The following is a 23,405-nucleotide window of genomic DNA, read 5'->3' as shown; positions in this document are numbered from 1 at the left end:
TTATACTTGATATTATTAATTTTTAAGCGATTTTACTTTACTTGGAAGTAAATTGCCTTTTTTTATTAAATACAATCACAAGTTTAATTAAGAATTTAGATAAATTGTGGTATGATACAAATGTATCTCAAATGATTACATTTATATTTTTGAAGTTAAGCCCTTTCTAGCTTTCATTAAATTAAAGGTAAAGGTATAAAAGATTTCTACAAATTAACAATAAAAAAAGATTAAAAGTATTCATCAATTTGGTATTAAAAAACCAAAACAAAATTTGGCTAATCATAATAAATAAATAAAAAAGAGACATTTTTATCGAACAGAGATGTCACACAACAACATTTGTGATAAACTCTTATAAGATTATGATAGCGATGATAACGAAGATGTGAACTTAAATCAATTAGAATAAGACTATAAGTCTGTTTTTTAAGTGAGTGCAAAGCAATTTCATAATATCCCTAGTACAGATAATTATAATGTTGATAAAAATGTGATTTAAATATCTGACAATAACGTTTAATCCAATAACTAGCAGAATCAATTTAATGAAAAATAATAACCATCTAATCCTACCAATAATTAGTAGAGGCATATCTAACACCAAAGTAGCTATTAAGGTTAATCCTTGCCTTCAATTTTAAAAAAGAAATCCTCCTACGATTAAAGCTCAAATTTAATTTAAGGCTAATTTGGTTTTGAAGCCTAAAATTTATAAAAAAGTTAAGGAGAGTAGCTGGTAGGTTCTCGCGATAACAGAGATTCCTAAGACATTGAAAAATCGTAATAATCACCTCTAAATTAGCAAGTAAGGTTTGGAAGAAAACAAGAAAAAAAGTTTAGTATTTAAGACGAAGTTCTTAAACTCGATAGAGTAGAGAGCATCAATCAGTAAAATTAAAAAATTGAAGAAGAGGATTAAAAGATTTAAGATTAAGACGAACCAGGAAGCGTAGACTAAGAAATGTTGAACAGATCAGAAATGGATTACTGGAAAGGTGAACTTCCTTTGGATTTGTTTTTAGAGAGCACCTATGAAAATGGGTAGAGAACAAATTTAGATGCACTTACTGTTTATAGACCAGATGTAGAACCAATACTTTATCAGTCTAAAACAAAAAATATTGAATCTTATTTGTATTTTGATGAGAAATCATATGATTATCAAGCAAGTGTAAAAGATGGAAGGAGAAGAAATATGCTTAGAAGAATCAATGAAAATGACGGATTTTTAGGTTTCTACAGTCAAAATAAGCGCAGTGATGTCCTTAAGATGCTTATTTGCGTTACTATGTACAGTGAAAGCAGAGAATTCTTGGAAAATACTCTCTACCATATTTATTAAAATTAAAAAGGGTTTCTTCAAATTGGGTTAAAAGATTTTCAAATTTGCGTTGTTGTTATATAAGATGGTATTATGAAAATGAAAGAAGAGTCAGTTGATTTTTATACTGAAATAGAAGGTGAAATTAGAGATCCTAAAAGAAACTTAAAAATTAGAAGATTTGACATTTAGAGCCAATTAGACTACTTTAAGTTTAATAATTAATAATCCCTTATTGATGCTAATGAAGGACTTCCTCCAACTATCCCTAAGCGTATTGCTCTTACATACTAAAATCGTTTATATTTTGTAAAGGAAAATCATAAAAACAGATACGAAAAACCTAAGGTTTATAGCTCAAATTGCAGAGGCTACTCAAATAATTAAATAGGTATGACAGTTTTTAGCGTTTTCAAGCATAAAAATGCAAAAAAGCTCTCCTCCCACATGTGGTTTTTCGAAGGTTTCTGCAGATAATTTAATCCTAAATACTGCGCTCTTGTTGATGTAGGAACTTTACCTGCTCCAGACGGATTACTGAAATTTTACATGGCAATGGAAGGAAATTCAAGGATTGGTGGTGTATGTGGATTCTTAGGTTTAGAAGATCCTCCAGAATATAAAAGCAAAGAAAATTAAGTTGTTGAAGGAAATGTATCACTTGATGAAGAAATTAAACAAAAAAAAGAAAATTTAAGGTTGAATACAAAATGGTGGAATATTTGGCAATCAAAAAAATAATAATAGTCTTCTAATCAGAATAACGATAATATTGATGAAGTTTAATAATAAGACATCTAAAAAATCGAACTTTAAAAGAAAAAAGATTCTCACTTTAAGAAAAAAATAATATCAACTACCATTTTTTCATTTTTTTTCTTTCTTCCTATTTAGATAATTTACTTTACTCTTTACTTAATATACTTCATCCTCTTTAAATGTGTCTTCAAATGCATTTTCAAAATTCTAAAATGGATTTCATATAATTACTTATCTGGATTGGCAAGTCTTAAAAAAGCCCAGCTTTATGAGTACACTATGGCTCATATGCTAGATAAAAATTTTGAATCACTTTTAGGATTTTTGCATGTTCTTCCAGGTGCCTGGTCAGCTTATCGATATAAAGCACTAGAAATTAAACTTTCTTAAAGATAAAATCTACTATAAAAACGCTATTTTAAATAATTGATAAATCCTGATTAATTAGAAGGAAATATCTAGGAAGCAAATATGTTTCTAGCAGAAGACAGAATCTTATGTCTTGGTATATATTGCTAGCCAGATTCTAATTTTATCTTGAAATACATACCTGATGCCTAAGCCTTTACAGATCCTGTTGAAACTCTAGAAGAATTTATGAATTAACGTAGAAGATGGATTAACAGTACTCTCTATGCATTAGATTACGTTTTAAAGCACTTTTCATTTCATGTCCAAGAAAGCAGTCATAGTAGTTTTTCTAAATATATTCTTTTACCATTTAACATGTTATTTGCAAAAATTGGAAAATTAAACACTTACTTTATTCCTGCATTTTACATGTTTGTTGCAATAACAAGCAGCTTTTAATTAATATCGCCTGAGATAAAAAAAGGCTATATGTTTCGTACAACAGAAAACTACAGTGACGATGATGGATGTATTATTGGTATGGAAGAACCACAACAAGATGATCTTTGTTCTTCATAAAATAAGGAATTTTGCTACATTGTGTGTGAGGAAAAAGACTTTCCCAGTTATCTACTTCTTCTTTTCGATATAGTACCTGCGATTTACATCATATGCTTCCTGCTGATAGTATTTGCAAGCTTAACTTTTCGTATTAAGCGTGTAAACAGACTAGCTGTATTTGAAGAGTTAAGTAGAACATTACTCACAAGTGAGTAGAAATAAGAAGTTTAAAAAAAAGAAGATGAGATTAAGTAGTAGCAAAAGGTATTGAGAGAGTCATTGCAACTTTCTTCAAAACAAATTAAGTAAGCAAATAAAAAAATAAATGAAGCTGAAAAGAAGCTCAAAGAATACATAATAAAGATTACTAAAAAGTCGTTTAAAGAAATGGAATAAAAGATCTAGTAACACTAAGTGAAGCTTACTCCTAAAGAAAAACTATTTAAAGAAAAATATGATACATTAACTTCATAAGATTTTTCTAATAGTTCATTTAAAATTCTCTCAGCTATTATGTCATTTATAAGTATTATAGTGATGATCATAGTAACTTTTGCCATTTTGATGAATATCTTCAACGATAATTTTGGATTAGTTAAAAGCTTTGTAAAATTAGAATATTGGTTAAGGTTGTATGTTATCATTATGGCATGTCTCAATACTGGATCATTTTTTATCCTTCTGTTTGTCCACTTACTTTTCTAACCTAAACTTGTTTGGTATATTATAATATCTTATTGGAGCTATACAATATACTAACCTATATATAATTTCACTTTAATCATATTCTCATTTTGTAATATTGATGATGTTACTTGGGGAACTAAAGGTATTTCATCAGAAGCTACTTCATAATTGTTTTATCAAAGCAAAGTTAAATTTCTACTAAAATGGTTTTCAGCAAATGCTCTTCTCTTAATGGTTATGATTTGTGGTAATATTTTCTCTGGAAAAACTCCTTATATTATTTTGTTAATTGGTATGTATGGAACATTGTATCTAACTGTTAAAACTATATTAGCAATATTCAATTACATAAAGTATTTCGTGATTGATAAGTGGATAGCATATTGCAGGATCAGAAGATTTAAGAATAAAAATAAAGTGCAATAGCAAGAAATAGAAAATAAATTCAAAGATTTCCTAAAGAAGATAGAGTCCTCGAAGACAAAGAGTCATAATGAATGGAGAGAACTATACAATAATAATAAAACAATCAGCTAAGATTATATTTAGAAGTTTATAACTTCCCCAAAAAGTCATTCATGAAAATTAAAGTTAGCTAGCTAGCTATTTATCCCTTTAAAATTGCTATTTCCTATTATTTATAATAAATTTCAAATTAAATTAAACAAATATTTTTATTTTATTGTGAAAAAATTCATTGACCATAGATTTGTAATAAATATTTTTTAAAAATAATTTTTTTAATAATTTATATTTATTTATTTATAACAAAAAACTATTTGAAGCTTCAAATTTATTTCAAAAATACCATTTTTATTTTCTTTTTAGAAAATAATTAATTTATTTTTGAATTAATATTTAAAAATCAGTTTTAACTTTGTTTAAATTTTATAAAATTAACATTGAAAAAAAAATTATTTTTTGTTTAATAAAATATTCATTTATAATTTATTAATTTTGTAAAAAATAATATTATATTTCTTAATTCATATTAATATATCAAGCTAATGAAGTAATTAGTTTGCTAAATTTATTATTGATTCATACTTTAGTTTGAGTTTCAATTTCATAATTTATAGAAAAATAATTTCATTACTATTTCATTTTATTTTTAAATGTCAAGTTTTAAAATGTTTTTCAATTTTATACATGAGGTGCATCATAACTTTAAGTTTGTTTATTGTTTGATTTTTGGTTTTTGGTTTTATAACCTTTATCTTAGAGTTTAATTTTTATATTTAAAAAAATACACATTTTGAAATGGATCATTTTAATTTTAGAAAATAAATTAAAATGTTATATTTATTATTTTAACAAATAAATTTTGATCTTTTTTTATTAAAAAATAAAATATAAAGATAAAAACAAATTATTAAAATATATCTTTTAGAAGAATATTAAATTAACTATTCGACAAAAAACATTTTATAAATTAAATTTTATTTATTAAAATTGTTACAATTTATTTTTAATATAATTAATTTGATAATTTCACATTCCAGAAGATAAAACAGCGTTTTGTCTTACTATTGAAGGACCATATTCTAAGTATTCTTATCTACTCTTACATACTTTTTCAAAGCCGGGCTAACATTTAAAAGTTTAGATAAATATATTAGATTTATAGATTTTTATTAAGATTTTACTTTTATTGAGAGCAAACTACCTCCTTACCAGACTGAAAAACGTTAGTGAGGATTTTGTGCGACTTAAACTACAATTGGTTAAGGTTTACTTAAAGCAGTAGAATATCTCAAAAGTCTATCATCTACTCTTTTCTAGATTAAATTATTAATATTAAAATGTATGATTTCATAAAAAAATTAATTAAGTCTGATTACTTAAATGGCTGACTATAATCTATCAGTGAAACCCTCAAACATAGTAGAACCACCAGATAACACAATATTCTATAATTTTTATGAAAGAATAAGAAATTTATCATATTTTTTAATGTTTACTGAATAAAGATGTCTTCTAGTATCAATTGGGGATCCTTAAATTGCATTATCAATAGATTCATCAATAGAAGTTCTCCATTTAGAGTCAAAGAATTCCTTTAGTAAATTCATTAATATTAATATATTTAGTGAGTAGAATTAATTTAATTACAGGGTAGAAGAACATTTCAGGACCTAAGAAACGTTCATAGCCAACATCCATGGTATATTACTTTAATTAAGATCAATATAAAAATTAAATTCTTTCTTTAGAAATAATATTAATTACTTTTTTATCAACTTAACTTTCGAAAGTGTATTGCTTAAATTTATTGGAAGGCTTACCATCTTTGCCAGGCTTGTCATATCTTTCAAATTCTTATAATAAACCTTTAGGTGCTACGTAACCATACTTTTCTTTAATTTCTGCAGAGATTCTGTTAATGTCTTAGTTATTAACTTTTTCACCTCTATCTCTAATCATTTAAGCTATGAAATTTGTAATGTCTCTACCAGCAAGAGGAATATGCTTAATACAACTACCGATAACATATCCATCACTCTTATTAAATATAAAAAAAATACAATGAATTATTCATTAAAAATATAAATAGGATTTTAATATAAGCTCTAAAAATCTGAAAATATCTTAATATAATTTGCCTTAAAATATAAAAATTTATTAGGTAAGTGCGAATGAAAGAAACCAATAATTTGATTTGATTTGTATTTATGTTTGACAGAAATTTAATTATTAGCTATTTGGAATGAATGAATAAAAAATCACATCAAAGATATTTATGTATGTATTGGGTATTAAAAAAAAAATTCTTACGACTGGAATAATGTGAGTAACACCATCACCAGAATCTAAGACGCAACCAGTCAATTTGTTTCCTGTTTGGGCATTTTATTCGTGCATTTAATTTGAGTAGAGAGCGAGCACGGCTTGAACTCCAATATAAATGCTTTTTGCATTAAATGTTTCAAAGAAAATTTCTGCTATGTTTTCTCTATTTTCAGGAGGATTCATAGGAGGTTCAGTAAGAACAAATGTGGTTTCGTCGGGATCACAACGAAGATAATCAAATATGCTTTTTTACCAGAACTTTTCCATTAAAGTCCAGTCTGTTACAATACCAGACTTCATAGGATAAGTTTTGACTTACTAATTCAAGGCATCATTACCGATGCAAAAATCTAATTATTCATTGTAATTCTTACTAACTTAAACTGAATTCTATTTTTAAATTAAAGTAAATGTAAATCTTTTAGGTCATATAATTCTTAAATACTTTATCGCTATTATCTGAAATGACTGTGGGAATATCATAAGTTGGTTCAATGTTTCCACCCCAACCCATTTTTGTGTAGCTTTTTTGATAAAATGTTATACATTATTAATGACAATCGATTATTCATATTAGATAAAATAAATGTATGCTTGCATAATTTCTGATAGCTTATTTTGCTTAATAAATGAATATATAATCATTACCCTGTACCATTATCAATAATAGCTACTTTATTTTCTATGAAGCATTTATTATCCATCGCTAATTCTTATATCCTATTTTTTCAACTTTTTTTCTTTGTTTATTATTGAGTGATTAAATTTCTGCTACCTTAAAATTATAAGAAATAGTATATTTGTATCTTTTTTATTATTGCTTATCAGCTTAATAAAAAAATATATTTTAAGTGTTTATTTGATCTGATCACACCTAAGGTTCATTGATAAGATTTTTTTATTTAGGATAATAATTCAATCAAATATCAAAGCTCAATTACAATCAATGAATTTTTTAATCAAAAATAACTAAATTAAAATTAATTCTATTTAATTTTTAAAGATTCAAATTTATAAAATATTTATTATTTTAAAATTGTTTTTATTCTTTAAAATTTTTATTAATATTTTTAATTTTAATTTTTCAAAAATTCTATGATTTAATAAACATTAAAAGCTATTATAATTTAAAAAAAAAAAAAAATTAAATTTTATTAATTAAAAATTTTTTGTTTGTTTAATGCTATTGTTCAAAATCAGTTGTTTAAATTTGCTATTTCAATAATTGAGACTTTTCAGTATTCGATTACATTAATTTAGTAGAAAAATAAAAAATATTGTGTGATCCGTTTTTAATGGATGGATGACTTTAATAAAGAGGTAATACAATTTATTTTGATAAAAACGGAACAACCTATTTATTTGAATAATTATTTTATTTAACTAAAAATAAGAAAATAAATTTTAGGTTTTTCAAATTAAAAAAAATAATTTGGAATTAATAATTAATTGTAGATTATAAAAATAAATATATACAGTGAAAAACTTCTAAAATTTGTATTATATTGTATATCATTTAATTGTATTTTATTTTATTTTATCAATAATGTTTGTTTGTTTGCTTGCTTGTTTCTTATCAAATTCAAATCACAAATTTCTATAAACCCTTAGATTTTTTTAATAGACCATTAATTTTAATTATTATGCGTTAAAATAAATAGCGAGATTAGTAAAAATATTAGAAAAATAGCTCAACGCATTTTATTAACTATTCAGGTAATAATTTAGTTATTCTCTTTAGGGCTTTTGCTGAAATAATAAGCAATTATTAAAAATTATTGACAAGAAGAAATAAAAACTAACAAAATAGGTTTTAAAGACTATTTTCATTTAATATCCACAAAGCTTTAAAGGAAAAAAAAAAACAACTAAACAAACAAAAAGAATTGTTTGAAATTGTGCAAACAACATTTCAAAAGTAATTATATATAATTGAAGGACGATTTAAATCCCTAAAAGAAAAGTAAATCTGCTTCTCAAAGTCCTAGTAAGGTCTAAAAAAAGATTTAAAAAGAAGACACTTCAGTATCATCATCATCAACATCATCTAGCAGCTAACACAATTTATCAAAAAAGTAATTTATAGACTCCTTATTAATAAGGCAAAAACATTAAATTACTAAATCTTCACCGCAGAGAGAAAACTAGGCTGCATAAGGTACTATCAATATTAAATATTTATTTTATAGTTAAATGAGATACCTTACTTACTACTGTAAAATTAAATTGAATTATAATAGGAAGAGGATCTAAGGAGTCAATTAAAGAAAAGAAATAATCTCATAAAGTAGTTGAAGGAGGAGAAATTAATTAGTTGGATTCGGAGATAGAAATCAATTAAATAAGTTAGGAGCTAATTTAGTAAACAAAAATAACGAGCAATAAAGAAGAGAGTTCATAGCTGAAATTCTAAGCTTTTAGTTTCGAAAGTTAGTTTGTTTAGCAAAAAGAGTTAATTTTAGAAAAATAAATTTAAAATATGGATGACCATCGTCGTCATCATCAAATGATAGATGAAGGTGGGAATGAAGCTAATGATTAATGTATGAAAACAGAAGAGAGCAATGGAACTCCTGTTTTTAACTACTGTATTGAAAACAAGAACGATAATTTCTTCCCTAGCATACCTCCTCAAAGCAATCAAGCGACTTCAGATAATACTTATTAATTTTAGAAACCAGCTATAAGCAGTATACCAAGCAATAAATCAAATAAAAAAGGTGGTAATTTTACGTTTGATATGATACCTTTGAAAGAGCAAAGCTAACAAAACGAAAACATCCCTTAAAATTTTTAGCCACTTCCTTCTCCTCCAAAGCAAAAAATCAAGCAAAAATTTGAACTCTTCTTAGATATTTCTCATTATGAGAAGCAAGAAAAGGAGATTCCATTATAAACAGATGGAAACTCTTAAAAGAAGAAGTAGGATGTTTTTGATTTTTAAGATGTGCACGAATATACAGGTTTTTGCGATGTTGCTATGAAGAAATGTTCAAGAGATGACTAGCAAGATAGGGTAATTAATTAATAATTTTATTTTTTATGTTCATAGTTATCCTTTTAATTAGAAGATTATTTGTTTTTTTCAGTTTAATTCGTAAAATTAGTTAAAATGTTTTTAGTTCTGAATTTTGTAGAATTTGTTTTAACAAAAAGCGCTTAAGTGATTTTTTGCCTAATTATAATTTATATTTTGATTAAATAGTTTTCAGCAATAAGTCCTCTAGATCCAGTTGAGAATGATGACGCCTTTTTTGCTGTATATGATGGTCATGGTACTTCTTATATTGCAGAATAAGTAAAAAACAACTTGCATTAAAAAATTAAAGAAAACAAAAATTATCCTTAAAATATTATAATGGCTGTTAAGTAGAGTAATTGATTTATTTATTCATTTATTTATTATTTTCATTCACATTTATTTATTTATTTCCATTAAATTTTACTTTTTGTCATTTTTGAAGCTAAGATATCATTAAGAATTTATCTATTTCTTAATTTTAAATGTTTGCTTACCCCTTTTTTTAATTTATTCTTATTCCTTTAATTTTAATTTGGATACCTATTTTTAATAAAATGATCTTCATAAGAGTAATAATTTTATTTGTAAATTATAGGCTTTGAGTAAATAGATAAAGAAATTTGTAATTCTTAAGAGTCTAATTCAATCTAAAAAGGTGGTACTACTGCTCTGTGCTGCTTGATAAAAGGAGATACGATATATATTATAAATTGTGGCGATAGTTTGAGTGTACTTTTTACTTATCAAAATGAAACGGAACTATTAAATAAACTTCATAAACCCTCTAATGAAAATGAAAAAATAATGCTTAACTAAAAAAATGCAATATACACTGAACAAAGAGTATCTGGAACTCTATCTGTTACAAGAGCTATTGGTGATCATGAGCATAAATAATTTATTACTTCAGAGCCCGAAATTTTCTAATACACAATTAATGAAAACTAAAAATATCTATTCCTAGGTACTGATGGTTTTTGGGATGTAATTTTTTTTATTTTTTAAAGTTAAAATTTTCTTAATTTAATTAATAAAAATCTAGATAATAAGCTATAAAGATAAGCTACCTGAGCTATTGCAAAAGAGAAATGATTAAAATATTTAGAATTTATCAACATACTTAGTAGAAGAGGCTTCAAATACGGTTACTACTACAAAGAAAGATAATATGACTTTACTTGCTATCGATTTAAATTACTACTACCGCTAAAATAATGAAGCAAAAGAAAATTAATCGATGTAAGCAATGTAAGAAAGTAACTGTATTAAAAAGAGTAAACAGATATAAATAAATACTATAAATACAGAAATATCTTCTTACTTTTTTTAAGCAAAGTCGCCTTGCTCGGTTGGAAGAAGTACTGAGAAAAGAAATACTATCGGGAGTAGTGTTTCATAGAAGTCGTATTAATAGCAAGAATTAAAAACCTGCCATAAAATTTAATAAAAGAGAGCCTTTTTTGCATCTGAGAATACAGATGAGGAATAACTAAGCAAAAGCGAGGATATGGGGAAATTAGATAGCATAATATAAAGTTAAAAAGAAATACATGGTGTAGAGCAGAATGGAAATTTGATATCACAAAGTGTGACTAGTATGACTGATATAAATATTTAATGTAAAAATGAATAACCGTAATAAAATTAGCAAAGTTTTAATTTACAAAATTCTAGCAACATGGAAATTAGCCCTGTGATAAACACTACTCCAAACTCAAGCTAAAAGAAATTTAGCTTTTAATTTCCTATATCAAATAATAATTCTTCAAATAATCAAGTACCTTCTAGATAAATGGTTATCGATAATAAATAAAATACTTTTTTTTAATTTTGAAAAGCTCTTCAAGCTGGCTATTCTACAATTTTTCTATTGATTTTATTATCAACATAATGATGAAAGAAAAAATTATAATAACCTAAATCACATATATAAATTAAATAAATAATCTTTATACTTCCTCATACTTCCACATTTTCCTATCAACTAAAAAAAAATCATAATCAACTTTATTTTGTAAAATATTAACTTAAATCAATCAATAATGCATGCTGCATAACTAATTCTTATCATACATTCATACATACATACATAAATAAATAATTACATATATTTTCCATTAATCTATCCTTTAAGTAACTAGTAAACTAACAAATTAACTATCTAACTAATAGACTAACTGACTAACTAGCTAATTAATTAATTAACAAACTAGCTAAATAACTAAATCTACTTATTATTTGTAATCAAAATATAGGCACAACATGATTATTTTTTAAACCTTGAAAATGAATAATATAATAAAAATATAAAAAGACTTTTGTAACGAAAATTTTCCGTGTTTATAACAAAATAAGGCGATAAATAGACTGATTAAAAGTGAAGCCAGAAGATAAAAAGTAATTTTTTATTTAATTAATAAAGTCTAATTAATTAACAACAAAATAAAATACAAAATTGTTTGTACCTATGTTTTTGTTAGCAATAACTTTTGAAAAAAAAAATATTAAATGAATTCTGGTTAAATATTTTGCAAGGAAATTAAATGAAAAAAGGAAGATAACTTTGCTATAAAATTCAATAAAAATAAAGAAATTTAAACTATCAATTTTATTATGCATAAAAATGGTTTTTAACAATCATTTTATGAGTTTTATGGACTAATAGAAATATTTACTGTCTTTCTTAAATATTCGATTTTATATCATATTTATTGCTTATTAACTAAACATACTTAGAAGAAGTTAATATATACTTGATAGGCTAGAGTTGTAATATAAGACTATATAAAATATATTGTTATTAAAACAAAAAAATTAAATTTTGATAAATTTAAGATATATTAAAATCGATAAATCTGTGAACGGTTATTTGAGTTAGTCATTAATAGTAAGAATTTGTTTGTATTTTATATTTTTATCTTTTATAAACGAAATTTTTTTGGTAAAAATAATATCTACTTCTAAAATACATTATATATTTGTAATAACTTTTGTTAAATAATAATTTAATTTGAAAATTTTTTTTCTATTAAGTTTTTTATTAATTAGCTATCCTATCACATTTTAATCAGTAAAAAGATTCTATAACCTTTGCAATCTTAGTATCATCGCAATTAGGATATTCTTTTAAGACATCTTTATTTAATTGTTCCAGAATTTCTTTAATCTTTTACATTTTTTAAATTATTTACAATAATAATTATTATATATTATGCAATTAGAAGCAAAATGAAATATCTTTAAAATTATCAATGATAAATAGGAATTCATTTACCTAAGAAGAGAAGTTATTTAAATCTTTAATCCCATAAATGTAATTTTATTCTAATAGCTTATTTAAAATCTCTTCTTGATGATTATCCATTAATGTAGTGTTTACAACAGCACATATTTTTTTTTTGAGCATCAAGCCTTCCAAAAGAGTTCCAGCTCCTATTAGTAAATTTAATTTATTTATTGATAAAAAAGCAAAAAGTATTATTTTACCACAATGACTAATTACAAAATCAGCTTATTAAAACTCATTTGTTAGAGTTGGCTTAAAATCAAATAATTCTATTTCTATAGGAAGCTTTTTAATGTAATCTTCTATCATTTAAAACTTTCCTCTTTTTAAATAATTAAATCTATTAGATAAATTCATCATTTAATTGAAGGAATGAATAATTGATTACCTGCCTTTTTATAAAACCATTTTAGTGAACTTATGTTATGCTAATAAATTAATCATATCAGGTTAAACAAGTGCAGTCAATAATTCATCAAACTCAGTTGTACCTACTGTTGCGAAAATAATTTTTTTCATCTTGTCAAATTACTTTAATCTATCAAATTAAATTAATTATATTTTAGGATTATTAAAATTACTGATAAGTATTTGTGTGCAATATTTTAATGATGCTAAGGCGATATTAAATAATCGAAAAAAAGAATATTTTTAACAATGCTAATTTTAATTAGTATTAAATATTTTAAAAATAATTTTGTTTGAACATTTTTTTTGTTGAAATAAAATTTATTCCTTATTAATGTGACTTTTTATTGGCTTATTTTTATAAATTGAGAAATAAAATTACAAGATTATGATTTAAAATGAATATTTAATATAAGGCAAAATGAACTTAACTCTCAAAAAACTATTTATTAACATTTTATATGAAAAAATATATATATTATTGGAAAAGACATAATTATTAAATATCAAAGAATAAACAAAATGGTTGGTTGATTGGTTTGTTATTCTAAATTATAAAGCTACTTAAATTATATGAAATTATTTATACTTCTACTTCGGCAAGCTTTATTTAATTCTATCTCATTGAAAATTATTACTAAAATAAACACTTTTGAAACACTTGTTTTTTTTAAGAATAAGTTGATTTTTTATCTTATTAATTATATTTATATAATAAAGTGAAGACGAATATTAACATAAAATTTGAAGAATAAGCTCCACTAAATGAATAGGAATTCTTAAAATAAATTATATTTAACTTAACACACTTTATCCCTTCAAGCTTCTAATTTATTTAAAAGACAAGCTAGTAAATAAGTGATTGGTTTATAAGAACTAACACACTAAAAATAGGTTGATGAAGCTTTAGATCAATTAATAAATAATAATTAACCATTGAAAAAAAATAAAAATAATATTCACAAATTATAACTAAGTAAGCTAATAAAATGCGAATAGCCTATTTTTAATTTTGATAATACTCTTAAACAAGAATAAAATCGTGTTTATAGGCAAAATTTGCAAAAGGATACAAAAAATAAATATTTTTACTAAACATAAATCCAAAGAGGGGGTAATATAGAAGCACGAATTTCAAAGTCTCATTCTGTTAAAATGCTAGCTCAAAATCAGCAAATTAAAATTCCATCTCCTTAAGAGAAATAATAATAAATGATAATTCCTAGTTTGGAGAAATTAGTTGACTAAAGCAGTAGTGTATTATCAAAAAATACTAAAGATAAGGATGAAAATAATTCTAAATATTTTTATTCTCCAAAAGTGTAAAAGAGCTCGAAAATGTAAATAAGCTTGCCTTCTAATCAAACACTTTAATTGAATGATTTCCGTAATTTTTTGAGGGAACAAATTTTTTAATAGTAAAACAAGTAGCTTCGATAATAAAATAACAGTAAATATTTGACTGATTTTTTTTCTTCTAAGCAATTTAAGCTCCATAAAAATCATAAAACCTTAGAATAAGGTTAGTAAAACTTTGCACTTCACGTAAAACATGAAATAAAGAGTCCTAAAAATGTTAAATAAAACTTACATAATTAGAATGTATTTAGTTAGAGTTTTAAGTAGAGATCATTTACCAACAATTTCACTTAAACAATTTATAACAATAACGATTTAGATTATGATTTATATCATTAAGACTAAAAAAATTAAAATCCTAATGTAGCAATTAATAAAGAAGATTAACAATAAGAAAAAAAGACTTAAGAATTAACCTAAGAACTGCATTATCCAGCTTACAACAATAATAAATAAGTAGAAAAGCAGGGGAGATATTCATAAAAAATAAACTTACTTTGCAATTTAAACCAAATCAAAAATGAGAATACAATTTAAAAAATAATGAACAAAAAAAACAGTATTTCTCTCAATTGTAAACATATTTTTTTGAATGAAAGAATTTAAGACAAGTTAGTTTTTACATCTTATTCGGCTAAGTCAACTTAAAAGAAAAATGATGATGAATTAAAATAAAGTAGTGATACTATTTCATAAATTATTTCAAAGCAAAAGTAAGAAAATTTAACTAAATAGCAAAGCTAAAACGAATCTATCAATTCTCCCAATTTTACAGAAAATTAGTTGAAAACCTCAGTTTAAAATAATTTAAATGAAATTAAAGTTAAAAAGATTGTTAATTTTAGCAAAAAGACATACAATTAGAGTTTTAGAAATTACAAATTTAAGCAAGATCATATTATATTACCTTAATCAGGTTTTAACTCTCCGAAAATTCAACAAAATAAATCCGATGAATTAGAAATAAAACCTTGGGATTATTATAGCATTTAAGAGAATATTTTTGATTCATATAATAATTTAGTTGAAATAAATAGATAAGATGTGTAAACAAATATTAAAAATGAACCATCTTGACTTATATATTAATTTTTAAATGTACATAAAAATAGTTATATAAATATTTTTTTTTTATTTTAAAAATAAATTTTTCTTCTTTTTTTAAAAGAAATAAATATTAAATTCCTAATAAATGTTTTTGTTTATTTGTTTACAAAATACAAAACGAGATAAAAATCAAATTTTTATAAACTATTAATCTAAATAGATAATTAATTAAATAATAAAAATACCAATTATTGTTTTATCAATAAATTTTATTTTCAAAAAATTAGTTTAATCTTTCAAAGATAAAAAAAAATTTTTCTTTTATTAATTTGATTAAGTTTTTCATTGTTTTCAAACTATTTCATCTAGCATATTATAAATTTCTTGATTTATATCTACATAAATCTTGCTCACTGACTCGTTGCCTTTGCTTTCTTTTAAAAATTTAATTAAGCCTTATTTAAAATTCTTTAAATCGTCAATTATTTTGTCGTCTTCAGCGCTATCTTCTGATCTAAGGAATTTTTCATCTGACCTTCTGGAAATATATCCAACAAAAAATTGCACTATAGCCTTACTTAACTTGCCTCTAATCGAATTTTTAAAATCAACTGTATAAATTTTTAAAATATTAAGCAAAAGTGGAGCTAAATTCTTTCTGACATTGTTTACCATCAAAAAAGCATACTAAGCCTCTGTGAAATCTAAAATTCTGACATAAATATTTATTACTTATAATCCACTAGCCAAATATTGAGATGACTCCAAAGCACAATCTTTTAAGATATAAAAGAAACTTCCTTCAAACTCATGCAATATCGGCCCTAATGAATCAGGAATGTGAATATTTTCTGGATCGTTTGTGCTAAAATTAACATTGTCATTCTCTCTTTCTTATTTTTACTTATAAAGTATTTTCAAGCTACTTTACAAAATTTATAACGTCATCACAGAACTAATCTTTTATTTAGAAGTAACTAGCCCTTTAATTCTTATCAATAGATGTCTAACAATATTTCCCATTCTTAATTTTTTATTTTCTTCATCTTCATTGCTACCTAGAAGGAAATCATTCATATTAGATTCTTCTTTATCTTATTTATACTATTCACTATTAGAATTAGAATCATCGCTATACTTTTTGTATTCTTCTTTCTTTTTTTTAATTTCTTCCAATGTCAATTATTTCAATTCTGTATTTTCATTCCAAAATTTAATGAAGGAAGCAAAAAACTCTAAATAGAGTCTGATAAATGAGTGATCACTTCTTATATAAAATCTGTCATAACATTTGTTTAGAGTTGATATAACATTTTCTACCTCATTCGAAAGATAGTGAAAGCCCTAAAATTTTACAAATAGTTAATCCATAATTCTAAAAGGACCTTCTTTATCTTACAACATGTCAATTTATCTTATTTGTACTAAACTCCTTTATACTATACTGCTAGAATAAATTTAAATAAAATCTTTAATTCCTTAGTTTTATTTCTAAGTGATTATCTCTTGGCTCTACTAATTTTTTTATTGCTCATAGCATAAAGTAGATATTAATAATTCAGTTAGTTATCTGATTGAGTAGTTATCTATTGAGTGCTTTTTCAATAAAAAAGTTAGTAATCTTAATGTATTTTGATAATTATTTTCAATCAATTTATAGCAATAGTAAGCATTTTCAATTGCCAAAATTTACAATGTTTCTATGTCTTCTGATTTTATTTCAAAGTTTTCATAAAAATCCAAAACCATGAGATGATCAAAATACTGCTAAAAGTGAATTTTAGATCCTACTGAAAAATTCTTTTCTTGCAGAGCAATTTATTCATGAAAGCAGCCACCAATAAAAGCTTATGTAGAAAGTTAAAAGGTATCTTATTTTTTTGAGGAATTAGCTAAATTTGCCTAAAAATTACAGATTGTTAATTATTGTAAGATATAGTGGTATTGGCAAAGAGTTGCTAACAAGTTAGATGAAACAGAACCTTCTAATAAATACTTTTCATAATCAATTTAAACTAAATTAGAATAAAAATGCTCGAATATAAAAATAGACACTTCCTTGTTTAAGGAATAAAGTATTCTGTTGACTTCTTTGAGTATGTCTTCTTTATAATTGGCAATAGGGAGAGATTGCACAATTAAGTAAGTTTTTATTTTTTTATAAATATTATTCATGTCTCTTAATTCTTTCTCATCAATAGGATTTTTTAAATCTATTTCTTTAAGTGGAATTACACTTTGAGAATTTTCCATTAATTTTATTTTTAAGTTGAATTTAAATTTCAAAGATTTCTCTATACTGTCACAAATCAGTTATTTTTCATTGTGCAAGAAGCAATCTGTATTCGTTTCTTTTGAAATCTCAAATATTCTATATAATTTTCTCAGTGTTTTTTAATACTTTTCCTCCATAAGTTCAGTCACCAAGTGAGGAAGTCTTTTAATTTCAATTAGCATTGTCTATTTTAGATTTTCCATCAATAAACTAATCTCACTTTTACTATACTTCTTTGTAAGCTATTCAATCATCTTAGGATTCAACTATTCATTTTCATACAAGTCTTTTTTTTCCTACAAAGCTCTATACCTAAGTGGGATACTTTTGTCTAAGTATTTAGATTATTTTATTTGAGGATCTTTTGCTTATTCTAACTTATCATAATCTTAATCGACATAAAAAAATATTTGAATAATATTTGTCAAAGTTTCCAAATCAAATGCATTTATCTCTATACACCTAATGCAAAATCTAGCAAATTATTTAAATAGCTTTTTGCTTCCAAACTACATAGCTTTTTCGATGTTTTAATTTATCACTTTGATAAAATCTTTGATTTTATTAATTGCTACATGATCAAAACTAACTTCCTATTTATTCTAATCTATCTTAATTTTTGAAGAATTAGTATTTTTCATGAAATCTACTACAAAATTTTTTATCTCTAAGTTTTTTTCGCTTTTTTTATTTTCTTTACTTTGAACTCTTTTATCTCTAAACAGATCAAACATAGTCATATCCAGTACATTTAGGGCTATGTATTTGCTTTTAGACATTTTCACTTAATTATTAAATTCATTATTCAGTATTTTAAAAAGAGTTGAACAAATTTATGGATAAACTTCTTTTTTCTTCTCAAATTTTTACCATGTTTCAGCAACTAAAACTAAGCATTTCTTAACTATTGATTTCGATGAGGAAGTCTAATAATATTTTAATCATGAATTAACTAAAGCATAAATTAAAAAGAAAATGTGATTTTACTTTAATTTACTCTAAACAGAATTAAATCAAAACAGCTGCTAAATTAATATACATGGCTTCACTATTAATAAAACTAAAATCATATGATTGTTCTTGTATCATCATAGATATATAGATATCTAAAATCTACTCTATTTGGTTTTCATCTAAATTATTTCTTTTTTTATGAGTAATCAAAGTCTATAATAATGCTTAAAAAAATCTGTTAATGAATGGGCTTTTCAAAGGTAACTATTATTTAACTATTCCTTAAAGTACTAGTAAGTACTCATCTATCTTTTTTTAAGATAGAGATTCACTGTTTTTTGTAAGCTAATCCAGAGCATTCATCATTTTCTAAAGGGTCTCCATCATGTTTTGACTCATTTCAAACCTATTAATAAACCTATTGAATAAATATCTTTCTTTCTATATAAATATCTAATTATTAACAAAAATTGCGCAATTTTTATTAAATATTTAAACATGAATAATTAATTATTTAATTAAATAAAAAAAAGAAGTAATTTTGTTTACTTCCACTTTAAATCCTTTCACTTTAATTAATATGATTTTAATTAAAAATTATTTTTTTTTTAATAATTCAAATCTGTTTAAAATTGATAATAAAGTATTTATTTTAACCAATTTCATAGATTTAAAATAAAATTTAAATTTAATTAAAATTTAATTTAAGAAATTCAAATATTAATTTATAATTGCTTAATACAAAAATAAGTAATTATAGTAGAAAAAAGAAGGAAAATTAAAAATTAATACATAAATAAATATTTAAGAAATATAAATAAATATATTTCTTTTACTGTATTTTTTTTTCCTAGAAAAATTAGAAAGCTGATAATAAATTTTTCTATTTTTAGAATTGATATATACTATTTATTTATTACCTTACTCTTTTTAAATAGAAAAAGAATTAGTGGCACTGTTCAAGTATAAAAAGAATTAGCGAATGAATGAATGAGGAGTGTTTTTACTCTTCATACAAGCATTTATTTTTATAATTAAAAAGGCATAGAATTAATAATACGATGACTATGTTTAAATTTTTAATTTTATTGTTTGTTTTAGATAGACAAAGCAATCTAAATAGATTAAAGGTAATACTTATAAAAAGAAGGAATTTGAGGAATATATAATTACAATTTAAAAATGGATAATTTAGATATTTTAATATTTTATATAAGGTTAAAGTACTAGTTTTTTTAAAATGGATAGATATCTATATTATAAATAATGTGGTTATTAATAGTTTATATTCAGAATCTCATGTTAGACATTGAAAGATAATCAGACTAAAAATTAAAAGCTGCTACTTTAGGTTTTTGGTCATCTAAAGACTAAAAGAAAACATAAAAGTCTTTAATTTCATTATTATTAACTTAATACTTCAAAGTGAAATAATATTGCTTTTATTAAGTTTCTTTGATAGTTCTTGTTTATATTGATGAAATAGAATTAAAACTTAAAACATCGCTGAATCTTTAGAAGATAGATTCATTAGCATATTACAACATATTAAGAGTCTACTTAGAGAGCTCGCTTTCATCAAAATCTTCAGTTTTCCAGGTCTTATAGACACTGTCTTAGTATCTTTCAGCTAATACTGGTTTTGAAGAGTTAATTCTTGCAGGTAAAAAGGATTTGGCTTCAGAGATTACAGAGAAAGTACTCAAAATTAAAATTAAAGCTTTCATTTATACTTTTCTTGTTTTTATAAATATTTCAAAATCTTTCCTTATGGCTAAGGTTAGGTAGCAATTATAATGCCTTCAACTCTTATAATTTTTTTCAAATTGTTAAGAAAAAGAGGAGTTTTAGTCTTAATACCTCTTTGTTATTAAAATTAATTGAGATTCAACTTATCAGAAAAATATTCAAGTAATCCAAAAATATTGAACAGATCTGTTTTTTACTAAACTGTTGTTGTTTTTCTTTCTTATTCACAAGATGGTTATCAGATTTTTAAAGTGTTATAAATATTTAGTTTTATTCAGCTTAACGCCCTTAAGTTGGTTTGTTTTATTCCTTAATATTGTATTAGTTAATGTGGTTAGGATTTTTCGTAAAGGATTAGGAGTAGTTGATTTGTTTATTTGATTTATTAAAGAGGAGGTTGCTCAGACGCAGAGGGGGAAATTAGATTTATGAAATTTAATTTTTTTTTTTCACAATAAATAATTATGAAAAAAATTGATCAACGTACCCTCTTTCTTTTTAAATTGGCTTTGTTAATTAATCAAATCCCCAAATTAGCTTTGATAATATCGCTCATTCATTAATTCATTATCTATATCAAATAAAAGAAAATAGCTTTTTAAAAGAAATAAAAATAGTTCGAAATAAATATTTAATTCAATCATTAAGATTGCATCATATTAAGGGTTGGTCATAAAAGGACTCCACCTAACAACATTTGAATGTTGTAAAAGAGTGAAAATTATTTATGTATAAATACTTTCTAAAATAAATTGAATTATAGTTTATAGTATTTCTAAAGCTAATTGATCGGCTTTCCCAACAAATTAAGAAAATATATTGAAATAATTGTTCACCATAAATTTACTTTTTTAACTACTGCTTTCATATTGTTTATTTCATTCAGATTTTACAAGTCTTTTTTCACTCTAAATTAGCTAGAATCAAATAATACTCCAAATTAATAAGGATTAAGCTTCTAATTTTACAACAAATATGATGAGCTCGATTATCAATGAAAATGAGCATGATCGCCAAAAGCAAATATTGTTAAATTGATTCATCATATTCTCAAACAAGGATATGCAATACTATTTATTCATATAAAACTCCAAAATATAAATTTAATATTCAAATATAATTTAGTCTTTTCTTAGAATAGTTGAAAAAAATATATAAGAAAGGCTTTCTTGAGTTAGATGATTCAGGAGTATTGAACATAATTTAATTTTGAATACATTTTACTTGCAAATACTATATTTAGATTGATAATTAAAAAAATTGCTATTGAAATAAGTAGCTTAACTTTTTATTTGTTTATATCTGATGAATATGGTTATTTGCCAAAAGGTGGGGAGCACAAATTTTAATTACTCTATTGCATTCATTTTGAATTATTTTGAATGCATATTTAAGTTAATTTCAAGGTTTTAAATTCTACTTCCTTCCATTAATTACTTAGAGCCTCTTTAGTTAGATGCTCATAAGAAAAAGCATTAAATTAATTTACTATTTTTATGATAGATTGATTACATACATGAATGATCTCTATTTCTCATGACTTAACGTCTTTTTTAAGAAATCTCTCAATTGAAAAATAAGAAAAATGATAAAATAGCTCATTATATATCAAATCTCAAAATTTCTTTTTAATTCCTATTTTATTGAGTTTCAGTGGTGGGCTCACTTCTCTTAATTAAAAAAGAAATTTCTTTTTTATGATAAATTTTAAATAAATTAATTCATATAAATAGAATTTATTTAAAAATTAGTGTAAAAAATAATTTAATTAAAATTAATCATAATAAATAACAGTGATCTCCATTAAATGAATTATTTAAATTTATTGACTGACAGAAAAAGACATTTATTTATAATTTATTTTAATTTCAAAAATCTTATGAATTTAATATGAATTTTTTTAATTAAAAAGAGGTAAATTATTAATATCAAATTATATTTTTGAATCTAAAATTATGTTTTTAATCTATTTAGAACGCTAAATAAATTGTACTATATATATTGACGCTTCAAATAGGTTGATTAGTTATAGATATTTAAATAAAATTGCTATTAAATATCTAGCAGAAAACCTCAAAACTTGATAAATAAAAAATTTAAATGTGAATTATTTTAATTTTAGCTTTCTCCTTTTATTTTTATTTTAAAAATGCCATAAAAAAAAACAAGAAAATTATTTAAAGAAAGATACAAACAAACAAATTTATAATTATCATTATTGTTATCTTTTTAAATTGTTCTCAATTTAACATTTTTAATATTCAATTCTCATAATAAAAGTGCCAAAACATTATTGAAGTGATTTTATAAAAAATATTAACTCTTTATCAACCATCTAAAATTATTTTTATTTCTAATTTTAATACAAAGTTCAATAAAATTTTTTAAAAACTATTAAAATTTTGTAGAAAGTATTAATTAACTAGCTAACTAACGCTTTTAGTTTTATAATTTTTCTTCTTTTTAAATTTCTGAAGATTTTTAATTTCTAAAATAAAAAAACTTTATAAGCCATTTAAGATATTTTACACAAAACTCCTTTAAAATTTAAGAGAAATTATTTTTTTAAAAACATAACTTTGATAAAATTAAAAATGAATATAAAATATAAAAACTAATTTTCTAAGTTTGCTAATTTCTTTAATAAAATTATTAAATAAAAAATGTAAATTAAAAAACAAAAAGAAATCTTGTAAAATTTCCATTTTGTTCATATATTTTAAAATACTAAAATTAATTAATTATTTATTAGTTAATATTTTTTTCTTTTTTCAGTGATAAAAAGTAAATCTAAAATTTTAATTTTAATTTTATTAATTAGATTATTTGGTTA

General features: G+C 23.3%; 7 protein-coding genes across 7 annotated transcripts; 3 read left to right on the top strand and 4 right to left on the bottom strand. All coding sequences in view use genetic code 6, as the record gives it.

The window, feature by feature from the left end:
- Positions 1-325: 325 nt before the first annotated feature.
- Positions 326-4,264, top strand: TTHERM_00442110 (chitin synthase; the record flags this gene model as incomplete). The annotated part of the gene is made up of 1 exon (XM_001033124.1): positions 326-4,264. The coding sequence occupies one exon, from the start codon at positions 326-328 to the stop codon at positions 4,262-4,264; it is 3,939 nt and encodes a 1,312-aa protein (XP_001033124.1).
- Positions 4,265-5,173: 909 nt separating this feature from the next.
- On the bottom strand, positions 5,174-7,176 carry TTHERM_00442100 (actin; the record flags this gene model as incomplete). The annotated part of the gene is made up of 9 exons (XM_001033123.3): positions 5,174-5,269; positions 5,329-5,460; positions 5,524-5,592; positions 5,644-5,739; positions 5,795-5,854; positions 5,912-6,184; positions 6,458-6,862; positions 6,918-6,996; positions 7,121-7,176. The coding sequence occupies 9 exons, from the start codon at positions 7,174-7,176 to the stop codon at positions 5,174-5,176; spliced, it is 1,266 nt and encodes a 421-aa protein (XP_001033123.1).
- A 1,775-nt stretch (positions 7,177-8,951) lies between these two features.
- Positions 8,952-11,328, top strand: TTHERM_00442090 (protein phosphatase 2C containing protein; the record flags this gene model as incomplete). The annotated part of the gene is made up of 4 exons (XM_001033122.4): positions 8,952-9,488; positions 9,678-9,846; positions 10,090-10,478; positions 10,537-11,328. The coding sequence occupies 4 exons, from the start codon at positions 8,952-8,954 to the stop codon at positions 11,326-11,328; spliced, it is 1,887 nt and encodes a 628-aa protein (XP_001033122.4).
- A 1,233-nt stretch (positions 11,329-12,561) lies between these two features.
- Positions 12,562-13,299, bottom strand: TTHERM_00442080 (glycosyltransferase family 28 carboxy-terminal domain protein; the record flags this gene model as incomplete). Its single annotated transcript, XM_001033121.2, has 4 exons — positions 12,562-12,660; positions 12,769-12,926; positions 12,981-13,102; positions 13,169-13,299. 4 exons carry the CDS (start codon positions 13,297-13,299, stop codon positions 12,562-12,564), a joined length of 510 nt encoding a protein of 169 aa, XP_001033121.2.
- A 1,441-nt stretch (positions 13,300-14,740) lies between these two features.
- TTHERM_000442079 (hypothetical protein) lies at positions 14,741-15,094 on the top strand (the record flags this gene model as incomplete). Its single annotated transcript, XM_012798002.1, has 1 exon — positions 14,741-15,094. The coding sequence occupies one exon, from the start codon at positions 14,741-14,743 to the stop codon at positions 15,092-15,094; it is 354 nt and encodes a 117-aa protein (XP_012653456.1).
- Positions 15,095-15,945: 851 nt separating this feature from the next.
- On the bottom strand, positions 15,946-19,222 carry TTHERM_00442060 (hypothetical protein; the record flags this gene model as incomplete). Its single annotated transcript, XM_001033119.2, has 2 exons — positions 15,946-18,795; positions 18,857-19,222. 2 exons carry the CDS (start codon positions 19,220-19,222, stop codon positions 15,946-15,948), a joined length of 3,216 nt encoding a protein of 1,071 aa, XP_001033119.2.
- An 890-nt stretch (positions 19,223-20,112) lies between these two features.
- TTHERM_00442050 (hypothetical protein) lies at positions 20,113-20,550 on the bottom strand (the record flags this gene model as incomplete). Its single annotated transcript, XM_001033118.3, has 1 exon — positions 20,113-20,550. One exon carries the CDS (start codon positions 20,548-20,550, stop codon positions 20,113-20,115), a length of 438 nt encoding a protein of 145 aa, XP_001033118.1.
- Between the last annotated feature and the right edge of the window lie 2,855 nt (positions 20,551-23,405).

This window comes from Tetrahymena thermophila, assembly GCF_000189635.1.
Source record: "Tetrahymena thermophila SB210 genomic scaffold scf_8254609, whole genome shotgun sequence".
Lineage (NCBI taxonomy): Eukaryota > Ciliophora > Oligohymenophorea > Hymenostomatida > Tetrahymenidae > Tetrahymena > Tetrahymena thermophila.
This window is presented reverse-complemented; position numbering and strand designations above follow the sequence as displayed.